The 19,277-nt window shown below is 39.9% G+C and overlaps 3 protein-coding genes across 17 annotated transcripts; 2 read left to right on the top strand and 1 right to left on the bottom strand.

Moving 5' to 3' along the window:
• Positions 1-752: 752 nt before the first annotated feature.
• sst5 (somatostatin 5) lies at positions 753-4,153 on the bottom strand. 5 transcript variants are annotated; one of them, XM_042400560.1, is made up of 4 exons: positions 3,009-4,153; positions 1,524-2,043; positions 1,297-1,431; positions 753-1,175 (listed from the first exon to the last, which is right to left on the bottom strand). In XM_042400560.1, the coding sequence occupies exons 3-4, from the start codon at positions 1,423-1,425 to the stop codon at positions 984-986; spliced, it is 321 nt and encodes a 106-aa protein (XP_042256494.1). In that variant the 5' UTR covers positions 1,426-1,431; positions 1,524-2,043; positions 3,009-4,153; the 3' UTR covers positions 753-983. The 5 variants fall into 5 exon arrangements, with proteins under 5 accessions (XP_042256494.1, XP_042256493.1, XP_042256491.1 ...); XM_042400559.1 differs by having other exon boundaries at positions 1,297-1,652; positions 1,812-2,043; XM_042400557.1 differs by having other exon boundaries at positions 1,297-2,043; positions 3,009-3,381; positions 4,017-4,153.
• A 193-nt stretch (positions 4,154-4,346) lies between these two features.
• Positions 4,347-12,884, top strand: LOC121888937. 10 transcript variants are annotated; one of them, XM_042400551.1, is made up of 19 exons: positions 4,347-4,641; positions 4,841-4,893; positions 5,766-5,855; positions 5,941-6,092; positions 6,161-6,304; positions 6,425-6,472; positions 7,968-8,141; positions 8,282-8,378; positions 8,469-8,686; positions 9,272-9,425; positions 9,724-9,944; positions 10,025-10,142; positions 10,765-10,979; positions 11,443-11,560; positions 11,707-11,876; positions 11,957-12,054; positions 12,127-12,254; positions 12,358-12,408; positions 12,598-12,884. In XM_042400551.1, exons 2-19 carry the CDS (start codon positions 4,842-4,844, stop codon positions 12,684-12,686), a joined length of 2,337 nt encoding a protein of 778 aa, XP_042256485.1. In that variant the 5' UTR covers positions 4,347-4,641; position 4,841; the 3' UTR covers positions 12,687-12,884. The 10 variants fall into 10 exon arrangements, with proteins under 10 accessions (XP_042256485.1, XP_042256484.1, XP_042256487.1 ...); XM_042400550.1 differs by lacking the exon at positions 4,347-4,641 and adding an exon at positions 4,655-4,762 and having other exon boundaries at positions 5,968-6,092; XM_042400553.1 differs by lacking the exon at positions 4,347-4,641 and adding an exon at positions 4,655-4,762 and having other exon boundaries at positions 6,206-6,304.
• Positions 12,885-13,351: 467 nt separating this feature from the next.
• LOC121888934 lies at positions 13,352-17,645 on the top strand. 2 transcript variants are annotated; one of them, XM_042400542.1, is made up of 19 exons: positions 13,352-13,502; positions 13,590-13,645; positions 13,735-13,824; positions 13,953-14,080; positions 14,230-14,370; positions 14,443-14,517; positions 14,620-14,790; positions 14,882-14,978; positions 15,050-15,264; positions 15,414-15,564; positions 15,634-15,842; positions 15,951-16,068; positions 16,151-16,356; positions 16,450-16,567; positions 16,641-16,813; positions 16,934-17,031; positions 17,116-17,234; positions 17,317-17,472; positions 17,546-17,645. In XM_042400542.1, the coding sequence occupies exons 1-19, from the start codon at positions 13,480-13,482 to the stop codon at positions 17,590-17,592; spliced, it is 2,391 nt and encodes a 796-aa protein (XP_042256476.1). In that variant the 5' UTR covers positions 13,352-13,479; the 3' UTR covers positions 17,593-17,645. The 2 variants fall into 2 exon arrangements, with proteins under 2 accessions (XP_042256476.1, XP_042256477.1); XM_042400543.1 differs by lacking the exon at positions 13,590-13,645.
• Positions 17,646-19,277: the final 1,632 nt, after the last annotated feature.

Here is a 19,277-nt window from a genome sequence, read left to right as displayed (position 1 = left end):
AGAGTTAGTAGTATTCATGCAGTTTAGAGTGAGAGGGAAACATCTGATTATGCTAAGCTAACTGTCATTATTTGGTAATTTAGTCTAATGTTATTGGTATTAAGTTTTGTAATTTGATGTTTGGTGTGTTTTTTCTGTGAAATGTAAAGTGTCAGGTCGGATTATATTTATCATATTCCATATTACCTCTTTTACTCTTCAATCTAAGGAAGTTAGCATTAGCAAGCTAATGTTAGCTTTGTCAGTTGGTTCATTCAGCTTGCTAACGCAACAGTTCCACCTGGTAGTTAATAGCTGTAAATATTTAGTAACTTATCACTATGTTTTGATGTGTAAATCTCCACCTTGTAAACTTTCATGTTATAACCAGGCTAAGTTTGAATTAATCAACAGCTCCACTTCACTAGTCACACAGAGAGCTCAGTTCAGCCTGTGAAAACGGTTGTATTAGGGCTTCTGTGGCGTCGGCAGGAGCTTTCTATAGTTTCAAAAATAACCCTGATGATGTCATCCGAGGCATTCTCATTTTTAGCAGAAATCCTGAGGAGTTTGAAAGATATCTAGATTTACTTGGGAGGGGAAAGATGCAGTTCAGTTGCACTATGAGAAATGTAGTATCCAGGGTTTTAGGGATCTTGGTCAATCATTGAGACAAAAAATTGGGATAACTCAAGCTCTGCTGCTTTAATTTCGACGACTCTTGTTTAAATGTATCTCTGCTAAGTCCCCCAGTTTCATAGAAGTGCAATACAATCACTAGAATATCCCTTTAAGACACAAACAGAGAGAAATGAGGATGTAGCCTGACAAACATACCCTTTTAAATCAGAAAACTTTATTTTAAACACTGTGTACATCCTTATTAACCTCATTATTGTATGCAATCACCATAACATCTTTATTTTACAGTGAATGATCCATCTACAGCAAATGATATAGTGTTATTTACACTGAACTGACTATCCAGAGGGTATCATCTTGTGTTAACACGAGGTGAATGTCTTCCAGAAGAAGTTGCGGCAGCCTGCCTTGCGCTCTCTTTGGGAGAGGGGAAGGTGTCGCCGCATCACCTCCTCCCTGACCCCCAGCTCCTCCTCCAGCTCGGGGAGCCTCTCGTCTCCTCTCGCTGCCATCAGTTCAGACATAAACTTCAGCAAGAGCAAGTGAGCAAGACCCTAAAAAGGGGAGGGGAAGAAAGGAAAGAATAAAAAATAATCCCAGGCAAAAATTGTTCCCCATGAAAGAAGAAGAAGAAGCTCTGAAAACGCACAAATCTAAAATCTATCAATGACTCACCTTGTCCTTTGTGAGGTCTGCTCTCAGTGTTTCTATCAGCACATCTCTGGGTGGAGCACCGCTGACCCGCACCAGCAGCGCAGAGGAAAACAGAGCCACCAGAAGAACCTGCACTTGAGAGCAAAGCATCTCCACCTCAAAACAGCCAGAAGAATCCTCCTTTTATATCCCCTGATTCTTGTTTTCAACACCGACGATGTGCAACAATCCAAAATATAACCACTAACCAATCAGGAAGTGTGTGGCGGAAGAGCTGTTTGAGTAGGGAGATGTTGAGCTGATAAATAGTCTTCTTCCTCTTCAAATCCTCCTCATCGTCAAACCAACAAAAGGATGTGATTGGTTGAGAAGAATGGCTGTGAGAGAACGAGGATGTTGTGGACAGAAGTGTCACCGGACAGGATAAGGTCATCATTAGCCATGACAATGTGAACAACACAACACTGAGATGCTGTTCTCACAACATATCAAACAAAAACCTCCAACTTCTGACTTCAGAGATGATTAATACTTACGTCCAAATTATTTAAATGTGGAATATTAGATAAAAACATTGCAATAAATTCAAACTTCACTAGTGTCAGTCAGGATTAGCCACACCAGCTTTGTAGGTGTCCTGGTCTCAACATGAGGCCTGCATGCTGTGCAGTGTTAATGACACAAACTGACTCAAATGTTAATGAGCCGGCCCAGACACTGTTGACCAGTCCGACACTCCGCCACCCTTTCTGCCGTCACTTTGAGTCACTGGAAAATAAACAAAGATATTTAACATCTAAATGTCAGACAGTCTGAGGACGTAATTGCAGTGTTTCTGATTGATTATTCAGAAAGTGTTATTGCCTTTAGTCTTGTCTGAAAACATAATATGGCAAGAATTTATATTTTAACCATCTCAAAAGGTCACAGGTGCCACCAAGCCACCCAGTACACTTAGTTCAGTGGTGGTCAAGCTGAGGGTCAGGACCCTCCAAGAGGTCATGAAGTCATTCTGAGGGACTGCAAACAGTTAACATGATAGGATAGCAGTAAAAACATCTACTGTATGCTCCATAAAATTGTATTAATGTGTAATCTTTGCTTTTATCTTGTATAATTTTACCTCTTAACCCTTACACACTGTTCAACTTTGACAATTTTTTTACATTAAAAATACCCTAAACACCATTTTTTTGGCTGAAATTTTATTACTTTTCCTAAAGTGACCAAGAAAATACAAAACTAGAAATATTTCAACTTTGTTTTTGTGCAGCTGATACATATTTTTGTACATAGAGCATGTTCCAGTTTAAATTTGACCTGTATTTATTCAAAAATCCAAAAATTACTAAATTTATTGAAATTACAGTGGTTGTTACAGCATGACCTCCTGTTTTAGGTAATGTCGGACCACAATATAGTATGATTGTGATTTTTTTTTCTCCATAAACAAATAAAAACCTAAAGAATACACACTCTCTGCTCTATGAAAGCTAGATTAAGGATTAATCAATGATTTATTAATGACTGAAGAGGTATTTATGAATGAAAAATAGATTTGTGGTTTAGTAGTTCAGCATAGAGATAAATTATGAGGGGATACTGTGAAGGGTCAGATTATGAAATTTTGATATCTTAATAGCCAAGTCAATAAATAGCATTAAACAAAAACATCCCGTCAAACAGTGATTAAAGCCTTATTTTCACATCTCTTTCTTTAAATAGGTAGTGACCTTTTCTGCAGTTGCGTCTTCCTCTTCCTTCCCTGCAGGACTCTCACTGATGAGTCTGATTACTCAGTTGTTAATCATGACATGACTTGACTCTAAGTAACATTTTCCAAAGGCAGTGAGGATGTTGTGACCGCAGGCATCCAGCTGCGCTGCCCTGGACAAATAAGGAGAGGGGTCCAACACTGTGACGATCACACAAATCACACCTCCACTGCCTCCGTACCTGCTGCTACACGGTGTGAAGTAATGTCAATGTGTCTGCAGTTTGTCAGGATCAATTAAACATCTTCGCCTACGGTTCATCTCAGTCCATGTGAGTTCCTCCTGCTGATTTGCATGTATCCGTAGGATACATGACACATGACGTCTGCTGCTTCATAAAGATGTTGAGATGTTATTTTCAGTATTTAAACAAATGCTATTCCAGTCTGATTGAAACATCGAGGGGACATGGCCTTGATGTATCTACATATACTGTAATTTGTCAGTTTATTATGTACCTATAGCTGAAACAGCCCTATGATAAATCCTAACTTCACATTATAGGTTATATGTTCAGTTTTAGAGAGGTGTGTGCTCAACTTTCTGGTCATTTGAAAGCTGTAGTTTGTGGTGCTGTTGAATTATATTAAGTTATACTGAGAATTGTTATTGAGGTAAATAATAGGGAGTCAACAGCTGCAACAAACTGCCCAATCATGAATCAACACATCTCTAAAACTGGTTCAACAAAAACTGAACATTATAATTTTCATAAAGGTAGAAGTTATTTGTAGGGTTGTTGTAATAAACTATTTTAGTTTTAGCTAAGTGTAGCTAAACTAGCAATTGAGTAACTATACATTTTATCTGTAAATATGACAACAGCACTCTTAAGAAGGCTGATGGAGTGAGTGGGATTGGTTTCATGTTTCTGATAGTGGAGAAACAGACAGAAGTAAAACTGTTTGTTGACAAATGATAAGTGACATGCTGGAGAATATTTTCAATGAGATGACTAAAGCTAACCTGGTTCCTCGTGTACTGCTGACCTCAAAAGAGAAAAAGCAAACACTGATGTCGTTCAGCACTTCAGTGTTAAACGATGTGTACAGTATGTGTAGCACAGGTGGTGAATGCGGTAACATGATATACAGTGTACAGGGTCGTAGCTACCACTGAGGGCACTGATCAGAGTGACCAGAGACTACATCAACTTAATTTTTTAATATTTTTGTCTGTTTGTTTGTTTTTTTTTGCTGTGGTTGAAAGAAAATGGCAACTCATCATTTTTGAGTAAAAAACACAAAACTATAAGCCTGCTAGTTGGTAATTTTTCTAACAAAACCAGGTCCAAAGGTGCACTCATGACCTCAGTACTTATAAAATCCAGTCTACAACTTACTGGTAATGTACAGTATGTTCATAATGTTAGCATATCACCACTGGGTGTCACTATAAGACCACATTTTTATTCAGTTCAGCCTCTCACTTGGTTTCACGTCAAACTATATTTAAGTATGTAGTGTAGTGTATTTAAGTTTTTGCTAATATACTTTTTGTTTGATTATAAGTGACCTCACAGCTGTGTTTATGCAAGAAGGCGTCCATCAAGAAAACAGACGTCAGTACTAATTAGCTTCTCAATTAGCAGGTGAGTCTGTCAAAATGGCGTCATGTCCGGTAAACGTTAACAGCCTGAAAATCGTTATCAGAGACAGATATCAGGCGTCTTCTTGAAAAATGAAAAAAATATGTTTCCACATTCTGACTGTGTGAGTTTCAAATAGAGAAGTAAATACACGGTTCAAGTGTTAGTTCACGCAGTTGACTTGGATATTTATTTCTTCCAGCATGATATTGCTCCTCGCTTCACCTGTGTGTGACAGCAGCTCAGTGCAGACAGGTAAGATCAGCTGTTATGTAACTATAACCATGACTGCTTCTATAAACTGTTTCATAACACATAACAGGAACAAGTGAGGCCCAGTGGACTCCTGCCGTCCTTCAGGAGGGTCTTTGGGGGCTCAAGGCAAAAATAACAGCACTGAATATTACTTCAGCCACGCTTATAAAAGGTTTTGCTTTCAATATAGTGTATTAACTTTCCAGAGTTTTATATTTCAGGACTATTAAAAACCCTCCACATGGGAAATGTTATATTACATCAGAGAGCCCCTGTCTGAAAATATATAGAGGATATGAAGGTCAACAGTGTGATATGGTGCAGTGAAATATAGAAAACACTGCACTGAAAGTGACACTGTCTGGTCCATAATTAAATAAAAAATCATTAGATCTGCACTATAATTAGTTTGGATATGCATGTATGGGGCTTGGTAATATGGATAAATATTCACAATATTATCAAGAATGTTTTTACAATGTAAGATATGGTATAGCAAATTTATGCAAGTTTACATGTAAATGAGCAGATTTATGTAAAAAGTTCCACTGTTATGCATTACATCAGACAGACGTCTTCACACAGATGTAAAACCAAAAAGATTTTGATATTTTTATGTCATAATTTGTTCAGTATCATTAATTTAGACTACTGACTTATCTAAAATGATAACTCAATGTTATCATGACAGAACAGCTACATGTGATAATACTGAATTCATGCCCAGCCCGACTGTATGTAATCTTCAGTGTGATTACCCAAACGTGTACATTTTCTAATCTCAGCTTCATGCATTTTCAAGTTCAGTGAGATAATACATTTATTCAGGATTTAGTTGTGAATTGATGCCATCCTCAATACTGTTATTTCAGGAATATTTCAGATCAAATGTCTTGAGCGTCACTTTTGGCTCTCTGTCAAGTCCAGCTTCCTTGGCTCGAAGATCCGTTTTGATTTTGAAGGTATGTGTCCTCCAGAAATTGGGCGGCAGAGAAGATGTTGGTAGATGGAAATGATTGTTTTTCTGCTCTACTAACCAAGAAAAAGTTCACTGTAAACCCCTGTTGTCACTAGACCAGTATGGACTCCACTTCCTGTCTGATCAGGAGGCCTCGCTGTGTGGCTACACCGTCCTAATCAATGATATTGGAGACTTGGTGTTCCGCGCCTCCTTCCTGGCCTGCCATGTCCACAGCCAGGTAGATGATCCTGCAGTTTTATGCTTTGATATATTGCAGGATCTTAACCACACACCTCTTCTCTGCAGAGGGGCTCAGACTATCACCTGCGTCTCTGGTTTGTGAATGGGCAGGCGGACGGGACGGTGGCAGCTTACCCCTTCCAGCTCCGCTGCTCCCTTCATGAGCGGTGGAGCACCAGAGAGATCGTCTGTGAGGAAAACTACATGGAGGTGAAAAGCTGACTTCTCCACCTCCTGTTTGGTTGACTTTTCCTGACACACATGCTGGGAATGACAGAAGATTTGGTAAATGTGTGAAAGTGTATCAAACCATGTGTGTTTCCTCTCAAGGTGTCCATTCAGCGACCTGTCCTGCCCGCTAAATCCAAAAATGAGATGGTTAGTAAATGGCAAAAGTCAAGCGCTTGTCTGTAACGTAAGGCTGAGTGATTCAATTTTATCTTTTATCGACTTTCATGGGAATTGTATTGTGATGATATGACCATATAGTCTTAAAATTTAACTGAATTCTGTTGTTTAACTGCGTTTTCGTCCATTCTTTTTTTGGTTAATCGAATAGTTTGGTCTGTAATTGTCAGAAAATGGAAAAAAACAATTCCCAAAGTCCAAGATGCAACCTACAATGTCTTGTTTTGCCCCAAAAATAATGGTCCACAACCCAAAGACATTCATTTTACTGTCACAGAGGACTAAAGAAACCAGAATTTTTTTTCTTTAAAAAAATGACTCAAAGCAATGAATCGATTATCAAAATAGTTGGTGATTATTCTTCTGGCGAACGATAAATGGACTAATCATTGCAGCTGTAACGTTTACTCCAACCAAATCATAATCTAATCTGTGTGACTTCACACAGATTACTAGTTTACAAAAACATCACAAGTAATAAATGACACAAGCGACTATTCAGTGAACTCTTAAAAGCCCCTTTTCCCATTAAGTATAATGGGACACAACCAAACTTTCACACACATGTTGCTTGGATCGCCATAACAACACTGTGATAGCTCATTTTGCTCATAAGTACCAGGAGGACTATTGATATTTTGACTGATAGCAATAAACACCAGTGCAAGTATCACTATGGGAATTATTCATTTCTGTATAATGCTGTAGGTCTGTAGTTTTAGTTTATTTGCACACTTATACAACAGTATAAAATCCAGATAATAGAAATAAAACAAGATGTGGCAGAAGAGGTCAAGAAGCTGAAGAGGCTTATATAACAGACCTCCTTTCAGTGTAAGAGAAAAAAAACAAAGGAAAAAAGATTATATTTAGATTCAACTTTATTGTCGTTACACAAAGTACAAGCACAACAAAATGCAGTTAGGCATCTAACCAGATGTGCAAAATAGGGGAAAAAAGTGCAACAGTCACAAACATTATGTGGTATAAATATGTAAATGTAAGAGGATCTAACTAAAAAGTGCATGTGAATGGTTATAGTATATACAAAGGAAAAAAGTACTCATAAATACAAATACAACAAAAAATAATAATTAATAAATGACAATAAGAAACACACTAAATGAACAGACGAGTCTGCTAATGAGCAGATAATAATCCTATAAAAACAAAGAAATGATACCATGAAGTAAATGTGATGACAATTTATTTTTAAAATTGTAAAAGTTAGCGAGTTCTTGATAATGTGACTTCCATATCTCTACATACGTATCTGTGTATTTTTAATGAGACAAAAGCATAGTCTTCATACCATATGTTGCTACACGGGTGTATACATTTCTTAATTCACATATATATGAACATATATGATGATTTTCTCTTGCTAATGTTTTGGTCTGTGGCTTTTAAAATTATACTCATTAATGTCAAATTAATTGATGAAGCACCTCTCATCAATAAACAGGGTGCAGATGTTGCAGAGATGTCTGTGATGTTCCACAGAGCCGATCGGCCGCCAGCGGAGGTCAGAGTTTTGTCCCTGACTGAGGCTGCTGCTCTGGGTTACCACATCTCGCCGCGTGGCTCACGTCTCACCCTCCGCTGTCACTATTCCTCCCCTCTGTCATACTTTGTCAAGGTACTCAGAGAGCGAATAGTCTATGCTGAGATGAGATATGTATCCATTAGTCATCTCATTCTTTGCTTTTAGTGTCAGAGATTTGCTTTTGTTTTTATTCATGGATGCCACGTACAGTTGTTTTTGTCTGTTTGTCACAGGAAAAGGGAGTTGATTTAGAGATTGTCAGTGCAACCATCCTGTATCGACTCCAGAGCGGCTTCCTCACTGTTGACACCACCGCTGCCTGCGCTCTGAGTTCGTACAGTTTATCAGTATTACATTATTTGGCGACTTCAACACCTCTCCTCTACAGTGTGTCTCTTTCCTCTCCTGTCTCACCCCCAGATGAGGCTACAGCAGATGAATCTGACCTGCTGTGGACTGTCCCTTATATCCTCCCTCCGCTAGTTCACGGGCAGTTCAGGGACAGAGGTGTGAGGGTCGGAGTGAACGGTGAAGCTCTGAGCGAGTCTGACATTAAAAAGAGAGAATACAAGATCAGTCTGCAGGAGGGGAGAGTGGAGGTCAGGATTCCTGCAGGAGCCCAAGATGGACACATTAAGGTAGAATAATTAGAGATACTGCAGAATATTAATGAATATTACACAGCAAGTACATTTTGTCTGGACGCAGTGGCTCCTCTAGATCAGTGGTTCCCAATCTGGACCCTTAAAATGAAGCTTATCTGAAAAATTGATTATTTTCTTCTGTAACTTTTTCACTTTAAGGATTTTAGAACCTCAAACAGCTGAAATATGTACAAAAATAGCAAGAAAATTAGGAAAAGTTACAAAACTAAACATAATTTTGTGTAGCAAAATTTTTTTAGGGACCCCTTTCGGAACCACTACTCTAAAGAAGTTTTTGGCTTTTTTATTGTAATACTTTTTTTTGTTTATTATGTATTTTGTGTGCAGCTGCACTGATTTTTTTCATATGTATTGTCCATGTCATGTCCTTATTTGGCTCCAGAGAAGAATAATATTCTTTCTGCTCAATTGTATAGAGATGAATAGCTATAAATTTGAACTTGAAGGACATTTGTTTATTAAAAGTGAAGATATAGACAGAAAGAAATAGAAATTGACTTTATAACTGCAAACATTTCTTAGAGACTGATATGGCTTTGTCTGTTGTAATTTTTCCAGAGTGGTGTTGTGAGGGGACAGTACAGCCGGTCTGTGTCAGTAGATTTATTCTTCAAGAGTCAGTGGGAGGACGACTACTGGCCTCTCACACAGCATCGCTCTTTCCGGCACCTTAAGACTTCTCTCATGCCACAAACGCCAGTCTTCACCCACAGTAAGGCTTTTTTAGACCTCGTTGGGTCGTACATTAAAGTTTTAATCCTTTCATACCCTCAGAAGAGCAGCTCCTGTATCTGTTTACAGTGCAGACAATACAAACATCGGGCTGTAAGGATTCATTTTGTCACATGTATATAAAGAAGAAAGTCAATAAATGGCATTTTCAAGGATGTGTGTTACTACCAAATTGGGAAATAATCATTACAGTTGTGTTTTGGATAGAGCTGCATTTTGACAAATCACCCACACACATAAAAGAAACGGCATCATTTTGTCTCTCTTTCTCTTTACAGACTCAGTCCTATCAGAGGGATTTTTTTCTGTCACTTTAGGCTCCTTTGCACCTGATGTTTCCCTCCAGAAGGTGACAGTAGAGGGTGGTGGTGGCCTTTTAACATGGACCCAGAGCCACCAGACTGATATAAACCTCATCGTGTCCAAGCTCTCCTACCCCAACGGGAGTCACTTCTACCTGTTCAGGTTCCCACTCTCACATCCCAGAATAATCCCAGAGGTGAGGCTGACTGATATTGAGCAGTTTTAGCATGTTCACAAGATCATATATGTCTGAAACAAGCTGCCATTTAATCCCAGTATATAGGTGGCGGCCATAAGATGTACAGCCTCTCTATCACCTTTATTCTCTCCATCTCACCCAGTGGAGAAGTGTTTTACCATCAAGTCACCATAGAGCATAGTGTTGAGTACACAGGTGAGTGACTTCTTGCATGTTTCAGCCCAACAACTACTAATTAAAAGTAACTAATAAGTTACATTACTGCTAACCATTTTGTAAAATATACGATAAATTTTGATTTGACTGACTTTCTAACTCCAGGCTGCCATAGATTTCTCTGGATAACATTTTTATTTAAAAATCAAAGATTGCAAAGATTTAAAATTTGCCCCAGAGATCAATAATCCAGCAAAGTGAGTTTTTAGTCTGCTTTCTATGTTAAATTGTTTTAACGTGATTGATTGAAAGTGATGAAGATATTAAAAAGTCTTCCAGGTTGGTGCATTGAAGTGCAGCTGAGAATCATCCGACATATGAAAATAAAAATGTTCACGGTGATGTCTGAAGCAAGTTTAATGTCTCTTCATGTTGATTTTCATATTGTACTGGCAGGAAATATAACTAATAGCCATGCAGAAGGTGAGGAAATCCATCTGAAAATGGCCAACAGTAATGCAAAGTAAAGTATCTGATTAGTAGTTAATGAGCTAAACATGAGTTCCAGTTGTAAAAATCTGGATAAACTCAACAACTAAAGAACAAAATGTCAGCATCACTAATATGTCCACCTGATGAGTTACCATCTACCCGGCTCCAGCACCAGGTTCACCCAGGCTGGAGGGGAAGTGCACAGAGAGCAGCCTGCTGGTGCTGCTGGACCACGGGGTCCAGGCCGAGCTGCAGTGGGAGCTCTTCCTTGGAGCCCAAGGGCTGGACTGGGAGCTGGTGGAGATGGGGGGGTTCATAGTGGAGGCGGAGGTGGACCACTTCACTGTGGAGATTCCACTCTACAGCCCTGGGATGAAGTATGAGGTGATCAATCTTTCTTCCACACATTTTTTTAAACCTTTTTACTCTTATTCCAGTGAATAAATCTTTTTTTTTTTTTTTTACAATATTCTTACCTGTTTTCCAAACGTTTTGCCTTATTACCACAGTCTAGATCTTGTTTTACATTAGCACCATGTCAGTATTTACCTTTATTTCATCTTTGGGACCATTTAGAGGTTCAAAAAACTATTAGGAGATACTTGCGCTTTTAACTTAATTGGGTTTTTCTTTTAATCGCCCATTTACTCAACTACTAATGCCTAATCTTACTTAATCTGATACAAGGATACCATCTGTGTGCTCAATTCAGTAAATGAGTAAATTAAGGATTAGGAGCACTCCTCAGGCCTCTAAAAGCATATTCATGCAAAGAGAGTATTTTAACACCTCAGGGACACTTAAATTACCATGAAAATAAAACACGTCCCTTTTTTTCCACATGCAGGAGCTGACATTGCGAGGTCTTGTTGCTGGAGTGGAAGTGACAGTAGTGGAGTCAAAGTCTCTGAAAGTGCAGGACAGGCTTGTCCATAAATGCACATTTCCTGTTCGAGAACTTCTAGGTACACAGCAGAAGTGCAAACTGAAGCATAAAAAGTAAAAATGTGTGGCTGTTATTTCAGTTTTACAAGGTCGCATCAGTATTGTCACCTTGTCTTTGTCTTATATTTAGTTTATAATATCTTGATGCTCTGTGTATTTCTGACAGTATGCTTGCCAGAAGGGCGGATGGTGGCAGTAGTCGACACCACACACACCATCCCACCTACCCAACCCAACCGAACCACCCTATTGGACCCCAGCTGTGTTCCTATGGAGACGGACAGTGCCAGAGCCCTTTTCAACTTCAGCTTGACCTCCTGCGGGACAACTGTAACTGTGAGATACTTTGATTAGTCCAAATTCACACAGAAACTTAGCTTTCTGGCCTGTTTTCTGATCTCATCATATTTCTGTAGACTGAGGGAAACTTCCTGGTTTATGAAAACCAGATAAGTTATCCTCAAGATTTTCTGCCGTTAGATGAACCTGTTATACACCGAGATTCTCCATACAGGTGAGAAATGTACATTAAACTCAATCTGTCTTTGTATCAGATGAAGGCTAATGTGAGTTTTGTTTGTCACAGGCTGACTATCCAGTGTCGCTACCCAGCAAACGACAGCCGTATTCTTGCTATCCATCGACCTTTGAACTCATCTCCGGACCTTTCACCCACGCCAGTCAAACGCACTCGCAGGGAAGCTGCAAACACAGGTGCTTGTGTGTGTAGAGCTTGCAGCATTTAAATCATTTGTCATCTGATTTTTTTATACATATTTATGTAAATGTGTGATTTATAATTTTGCACCCCAATCAGGTCAAACAAAACAGAGGGTGAATTTGGAGGGACATCAACAACGTGATCTAGGTAGTGTAGAGTTGCTGTGACCTTTATTTAAACTGTATTGAAATCATCATCAACACTTAATCTACTTTATATTGAAACTAGACTGGGTGGAGTTTTCTTATATAATGAAGACCAATTACGTACATATTTTACCGTCATCTAAGTTGTTGTCAGGAACAAGATGTTTAACCTCTTGTCTCTTTTTTGGAGTTTTAGTCTGGATCCGGTGGACACTTGTCTCCTTACTGCTGCTGCTGATGTTCTGCATGTGGGTTTCTGCATACTGGACCTGTAAATGAAATCAAATGAACACCATTTTATTTAATTTATTTATTTTTTGGCTGTGTTGTCTTTGTTCTTTATTACTTACATTTGTCTTTACCCTTTACAAGGCTTACTAAGTATGAGAAATGTAATGAAAAATTATTGTTTCCTTTTGTAAAAATGTATTCAGTGCTGTGATTTGTTAGGTGTTCATTAAAGATGACTTAAAATGGCATTGTCTACTGATCATCTTAATACTTCAAGTATCTCCTACTGAAATAGAAAATAGAGACTTTTTAATGTTTTAATGAAGGTGGACTGGTGAGAAACCTAAACCTGACGATTGAGCTGTAATTAACCTTTTTCACGGCAGACATTTAAACATGTCATAGCAGGAGAAGCAAAGGCAGAATTAATTACTTGAATAATGTCTTAATTCACTGGTGTCTCATTTTGAGGGCCCTGACATCTAACTAGCTCACTGACATGCTCCTTTAGACACCAACATGGAAGCAATCCATTGTTAATATTTGCTAATACCGGTGCTTTTCCTGCTGTCACAAGTCAAAATGTCTCAGGTGAAAAGGTCAACTGATTGAAAGATGGCTTGATAGCTAATGAGCTACATATGTGTGTGTAACACCTGAGGGCCTCTGATTGGTCAGTGAAGAACTGGACTTATAAAAGCTGTTGTAGCAGACATCAAAATGTGGTGCCAGTTTGGCCAGGATATACCAAGCAAGTGGATCACCTCAGCTTGTGTTGGGTAGCAGGTGTAGTTTGCTAGCAGTCAGGCTAGCTTTAGACACTGCCAACACATCAGTGGCTATGGCTTTTGGGGTTTACCTTGGGTAAGATGTTTTGAGGGTAATTTACAAGTCAATAGGATTGGTGCAGTTATCTTGCTTGTGATTTTTATATATATTTTTGTCTTGCAGTGTGACCTTACTCTTGTCAGTGTTGGCAACTGCAAAATGTGCTACTATTTCTAATGGTGAGACTTAAAATGTCTGCTCAGAAGCTTACAATGACTAATCATTATGATCCATTTTGACCTCTTTTGTTTTGTTTGGTTAATTTTAGGAGTTCATCATATGGAGTGTCGTGATCGTTACTTCATGATAGCTGTTGATCTTTCCTTCGCTGGGGATGAGCCTAACTTTGAGGCTGTTGGTAAGTCCTGCACAGCTGAAATCAAGCATCTAATCAATAAAGTCACCACAATGTGGTCTGAAAGTGAAGCTCTTTTAATAACGGGTGTAGGGACACATTGGGCTTCATAAATATGATTTCTCTTCTAGATGAGACAGGTGCGTACCCCATCACTGAGCAGTATGCAGCAGAGTGTGGCTACAGTGTCAATGTTTGCCATCGAAAGAGTTACGTGGTGCTCCGAGCCTCTTACTTCAGCTGTCACACTGACAACAAAGTATGTACAAATGGTGTATATAAAACATGAATGAAACAAGAAAATATATCTTCACAAACTAAATGACTGTGGGGATGAACAAACACTACAGTTATCTGGGGTTGCAATTCTGACTTGTCTGATACAACATCAATTCTTCTGTCTTCCAGGATGATGAAGTGTTCACATTCAACTTCAACCTGCTTGCAACCCATGAAGGACAGAAGGCCACTTATTCTTTGAACAAGACCTGTTCTCCATCTCTCCCTTGGTCTCCCAGAGAGGTTACCTGTGAGGTCAACTACATGGAGGTAAGCTTGGGTCCATCTTGTATAATGAAATAGATCGATTTCAGATGTTTATAAGTTCTGGCGTCTCTGCAGGTGTCTGTGAGGAGTGAAGTCACCTGTCCATCTGAGAAAGAAAAAGAAAATGACTGGAATGCTGCTCTTAAACCTGTATGTTTGAACTTGAGTACTGCTGATTTTTCTGACCTATAATCTTATGTATAGCTGGAATCCAATCAAGTGCAACTGCTTACAATCATTACTACCTTCTAGGCTTATGCCTCTGCCGCCTCAGATTGGCAAGTGATGTTGCAGAAAGCAGGGGAGCAGCTGATGCCCATGAACCTCTCTGAAGCTCGAAATCAGGGCTATGTGTTCGACCTGACAGATGGAAGGCTTGTATTTCGTACGCCGTATGGACAACCTGACTCATTCAGCACTACGGTAAACCACTGATGCAGAACTTGAAGGACAAATTCCTTCAATGTAAAAGCATTTAGTCAAAAGCAGGCTTTGATTTTGAGTCTCTCTCCAGGTGAATGGTGTGCCAGTAGAGGTGGTCCATGCAACTCTGTTCTCCAGACAAAGCTGGGTTGTCCTCATGGTCGACCTGGTGGCTGCTTGCTCAATGCGTCAGTATTACAATCTAACTTGCTGCAGTTTACTATGAACAGGTTAAGATGTAGTAATATTCTCTTAACAGACGAAGGATCATATGATGATGGATACATGATGTGGGAGACTCCCGAGGTCCTGCACCCGCTGGTGTCTGATCTACATGACACGCAGGTTAACATCGGAGTTGTTGGTGAACTTGTCGAGGAGCCGGTTGCAGAGGAGAGAGGCTACATTGTGGAGAAGCACAACAGCACAGTCCAGATCAGCATCCCCTATAACGCTGAAGGAGGATACAGGAAGGTGAGAAGGCTCTGCTGCCGGTAAAGACTGCAGTCTTGGAAAACTCAATATGCATCAGGAATACATTTACAGGAGATGTATAAACAATCATGTACTTTTTGTTCTGGAAGCACACAGTACTTGGGCTTAATAAACCTGATCTTTTTCAGAGCTTTGTGGCTGGCGACCTCTACGAGTACTACATCTTTATTCTCTACTTGGAGCAAATCTCAGCGAATGAGGATCACGTAGACACCAGACTCCGCTTTCACAGGATACTGACCACTCCCCTGCTGCCACGCCCTGTTTTTACTGAAAACAGTAGGTCTAGTTACAACCCACTTTGCCAAGTTAATGTAACATAATCTCAACTGATTTTTCTTATTTCAGAAACAGTGGTTGAGGAACACATGTTCACCGTCTACCTCGGAGATGTCCCTGAAGATGTTGAATTGGTTGCTGTTCAGCTGAATGGACATGAATGTACACTGCCACTTACAAATACAAGCACCTACACCATCTCAAAAGTGGTACAACCCAACAACACCCATGGCTACACTCTGAAGGTGCCTTTTGACGATCCTGTCGTCATACAGCAGGTAAAGGTCTTTTTGAATTATTTGAGTTGTGCTCTCAGGTCATTCTGGTTTATACATGGTAACTTCATCCTGCTTTGCTCAGTAGGATCTATATTTCCTGTCTTCTAGTTCTCCAAAGAAGATGCAGCTATGCAGCATCAGTTGAACATCAACTACACATTGACCGTTCAGCCTGAGAATGAGCCTTTTTACCACCTCACATCAGTCATGACATTAACAGACGTCTGTAAGTCACTAACCTTAAATCAAGATTTGATCAATCCTGTTTGTGCATGGAGCAGAGTTACTCATTGCTCTGTATTTGACAGCTCCTCCAACCTTCGACGCTGTCTGTTCTGAGACTGGGATCAGCTTCAGACTGGACCACCGGCCTTTTGACTACCTGTGGGACATCAGCATCGGCTCAGACCCTCTCACATCAGAGCTGGCAGCGCAGCACGGCTACATCATGAGCAATGATGGCCAGAGTCTGCTGCTCAAAGTGCCGCTCTTCACTCAAGGCTATGAGTACAAGGTAAGATGAGGAAATGAGTTACTGGAAGTGTCAACTCTGTAAGATACTAATAGATAAGATTGAAATCAATAACTGATCGGTGTCTTTTTGTAGGACTTCACTCTGAAGGGATTTTCTGGCACTTTTGAGATCCTTGTGCGGGATCATGAAACATCAGAGGTCCAGATTTCTGCTGTCAAGACTTGTCCATTCACGACTAATGAACTCATTGGTAAGAACTGTCTTTACTAGAAGGGTGGATCAAGTCTTTGGTATAGCTGACACATGTAAAATGCTTTCTTTAGTGTGTTCGACTGACGGGAGGATGACTGTGGTGGCTGACTTGTCTCTGGCCGTCCCAAGTGGAGGGATCCCTGCTAGAGCCAACCTCGTAGACAAATACTGTGGACCCAAAGAGGCCGACAGCACCAGGGCGCTCTTCTCTTTTCCACTCAACAGCTGTGGATCCATAGTCAAGGTAATACCACTCTTAACTAATGAATCGTTTCACCAGTATAAACACTGAATTCCACTTAAAATACATTTACACCTGGCAACGTGGATGTGGTCGCACCTGGAATGTGTTTTTTCTCTCCAGCTTGGAAGGGAGTATGTGACCTATGAGAACGAGATTTTCTTCAGCAAGAAGTTCCGTGCTGTGAAAAATCCATCAGATCCCAGCGCTGGCACTGACAGGTGTGTATCTTCAACCAGCCCTTGTGGTTATTTACCCCTCCTGAACTAGACATATGGCAAATATTATTTCCTCTTCTGTTGCAGGGTGACTATACAGTGTACGTATCCTCTAGCTGGGCTCTATCGCCTCTTCTCAGTGTACAGGTTTGAGTCTGACACAGCCGGTGTTGGCCGCATTTTGCATTCTGCGCGCCCCGCTGAAGGTAGGTGGTTTAATGGTCCAAATACATGAACCCATGTAACTCAAGTCTCACGCTGACAATCTGTCTGGTCATTATGATCTAGGTCCACAGAGTCCCACTGTTGAGCCCACTACAGTGCTTCAAACACCAGTGTCCACTACCAGACGCACCAGAAGACCTGTCTCTATACGACCTGGGTATTACGCTCCTGCTCAGTACATCAAAGTATCCAGCTTTCTAAAGAATCTCTCAAAGAAAGGTCAGTACTTAATCAGTTAAGACTTTGTCAAAATTGACAGAAAGATGTCAAAACTTTTTTTTTCTCTTCACAGGAGCTAAAGGATCATCACAAGTCAAAGTAAATACTGCCTCATATTGAAGGAATATGACACGGTTTTAAATGAATGTAATTAAAGTTGTCTTTAAAATGAACAGACTTGTCTTTCTTACACTTGAACAAACAATGTGACAAAGTTGAGTATCTCTTACAACACAATGGAGGAATTAAGAACTGAATATTAACTTTGGATTATACCGAGTAACTTCAGTTCAGGTTTACACTTGCAACACATGAGAGCCTGCATTAACTACCAACTGTTACTACACCTTGTAAAGATGGTGCATAATCTTTGAGCTACCAGGTTAAACTTAGCTTAAGGGCTAAGATTTCTCCCTGGTGACTAAAATGTACCATTTGGCATCTGTTAAGATGATGCTCCTGGTTGAGGTCTTTACAGGAATCATTGGACACATGACTGTCAATGGCCATAAAGCAGTGACCAGAGTTCCCCAAGTGGAAAAATCTGACAAGTTAAGTTACTGAGCCCTGGATGTCTTAATGAGTGCAGAAGTTAAGGTGTGCACAGCCCCACCCAAGTCATAAAACCACCATAATGAGTGGAACTGCCATGTTATACTCTAACCATAGGGTTACTAAGGCTGTGAAAAGTAGACCTCCTCTACAGCAGGTGACATGTTATAATGTAAGGCTCAGGTACTGCAGCAATACTAATGTACTGAGGTGGATATGTTTCCAGGCAACCCACAATGTAGATATCCTTGAGTGGTGTTTTAAAAATTAGTCTGTTACAATATAGTCTAAAAAGTTTGATGGGTTTGTGATAAGGACATACAAAAAAAATTGTCTTAAACCCTTACTGGGCACAATAGCTCTGTTTCTCTGGCTCCATTCTCAGATCTGGAGTATTTAATTTAGCTGAATTGGATCCATCCATATACTGTCTGGCTCATAGACAAGGCTTTAAGTTCACCTTTCACTGATGCTGTAATTGTAAACAAAGACTGCATTTATACCTCAAATGGAAGCAGGCGCAGGGAGCTAATTTCAAATTCTGTGATGGCTCTGTGACTGGTAAGTAGACTTTAAAGTCCTCTCAGGGTCTCTCCCAATACCCACACTTGTGGTATTTGCAAGTAGTCAAGTGGCTACTTGTGTGATGTACTTCTGGTTACTCTCACAGTGCCCAAGTACCTGTTAAGACCACAAGAGTGTAGAGGTTTTATCAGAGCTCACTGGGACACTGTTGATCAGCTGGACCAGACTGTACATGGCCCAATTGAGCTCCTTTAATCTGTTGAAGTGTGGGACCAACCAAACAGTATTTCAGTCAGATGACGGTAAAAAAAAAAAAAAAAAACACACACATTGAGGAGCTGAGAGGAGAAATACAAAGCAATTAAATCAAGTTATCTAGAAGAAAAGTTTAATTTAGGCTACATAAGAGACATAATACAATATCATTTTGAATGATTTCTAACTTTAAGAATGGAAAACATTTCTCAATATTTGATAAGATTTATCTTGACAGTGTCAGATACAGATGGGTGACAAACTAAAGGAAAAACCTGAGATGAGTGGAGAAACATAACAAATGCAGATGCTTCCACACAGGTGCACTGCATGGTACAATTAAGCACTTAACATCCTATCATGCCCTGTGGCATGTATAAAAATGCTGAGCAGGCCCAGTTGATTTGGATTTTGTATCAAGATGGCAAGAGGAGAAGATCTTAAAGGGTTCATTGTTAGGGCACGGATGACAG

The sequence above is a fragment of the Thunnus maccoyii genome, chromosome 22 (assembly GCF_910596095.1).
Source record: "Thunnus maccoyii chromosome 22, fThuMac1.1, whole genome shotgun sequence".
Lineage (NCBI taxonomy): Eukaryota > Metazoa > Chordata > Actinopteri > Scombriformes > Scombridae > Thunnus > Thunnus maccoyii.
This window is presented reverse-complemented; position numbering and strand designations above follow the sequence as displayed.

Bases quoted from the DNA above. Each gene is read 5' to 3' on its own strand.
- LOC121888934 (XM_042400542.1), top strand. From the start codon at position 13,480: ATGGCTTTTGGGGTTTACCTTGG. The intron at 14,081-14,229 runs GTATGTACAAAT...TCTGTCTTCCAG, and splicing joins GCTGTCACACTGACAACAAA to GATGATGAAGTGTTCACATT. The intron at 14,371-14,442 runs GTAAGCTTGGGT...GCGTCTCTGCAG, and splicing joins GTGAGGTCAACTACATGGAG to GTGTCTGTGAGGAGTGAAGT.
- sst5 (XM_042400560.1), bottom strand. From the start codon at position 1,425: ATGCTTTGCTCTCAAGTGCAGGTTCTTCTGGTGGCTCTGTTTTCCTCT. The intron at 1,176-1,296 runs GTGAGTCATTGA...TCCCCTTTTTAG, and splicing joins CAGACCTCACAAAGGACAAG to GGTCTTGCTCACTTGCTCTT.
- LOC121888937 (XM_042400547.1), top strand. From the start codon at position 4,731: ATGAAAAAAATATGTTTCCACATTCTGACTGT. The intron at 10,980-11,442 runs GTGATCAATCTT...TTCCACATGCAG, and splicing joins GCCCTGGGATGAAGTATGAG to GAGCTGACATTGCGAGGTCT. The intron at 12,409-12,597 runs GTAGTGTAGAGT...TCTTTTTTGGAG, and splicing joins ACATCAACAACGTGATCTAG to TTTTAGTCTGGATCCGGTGG.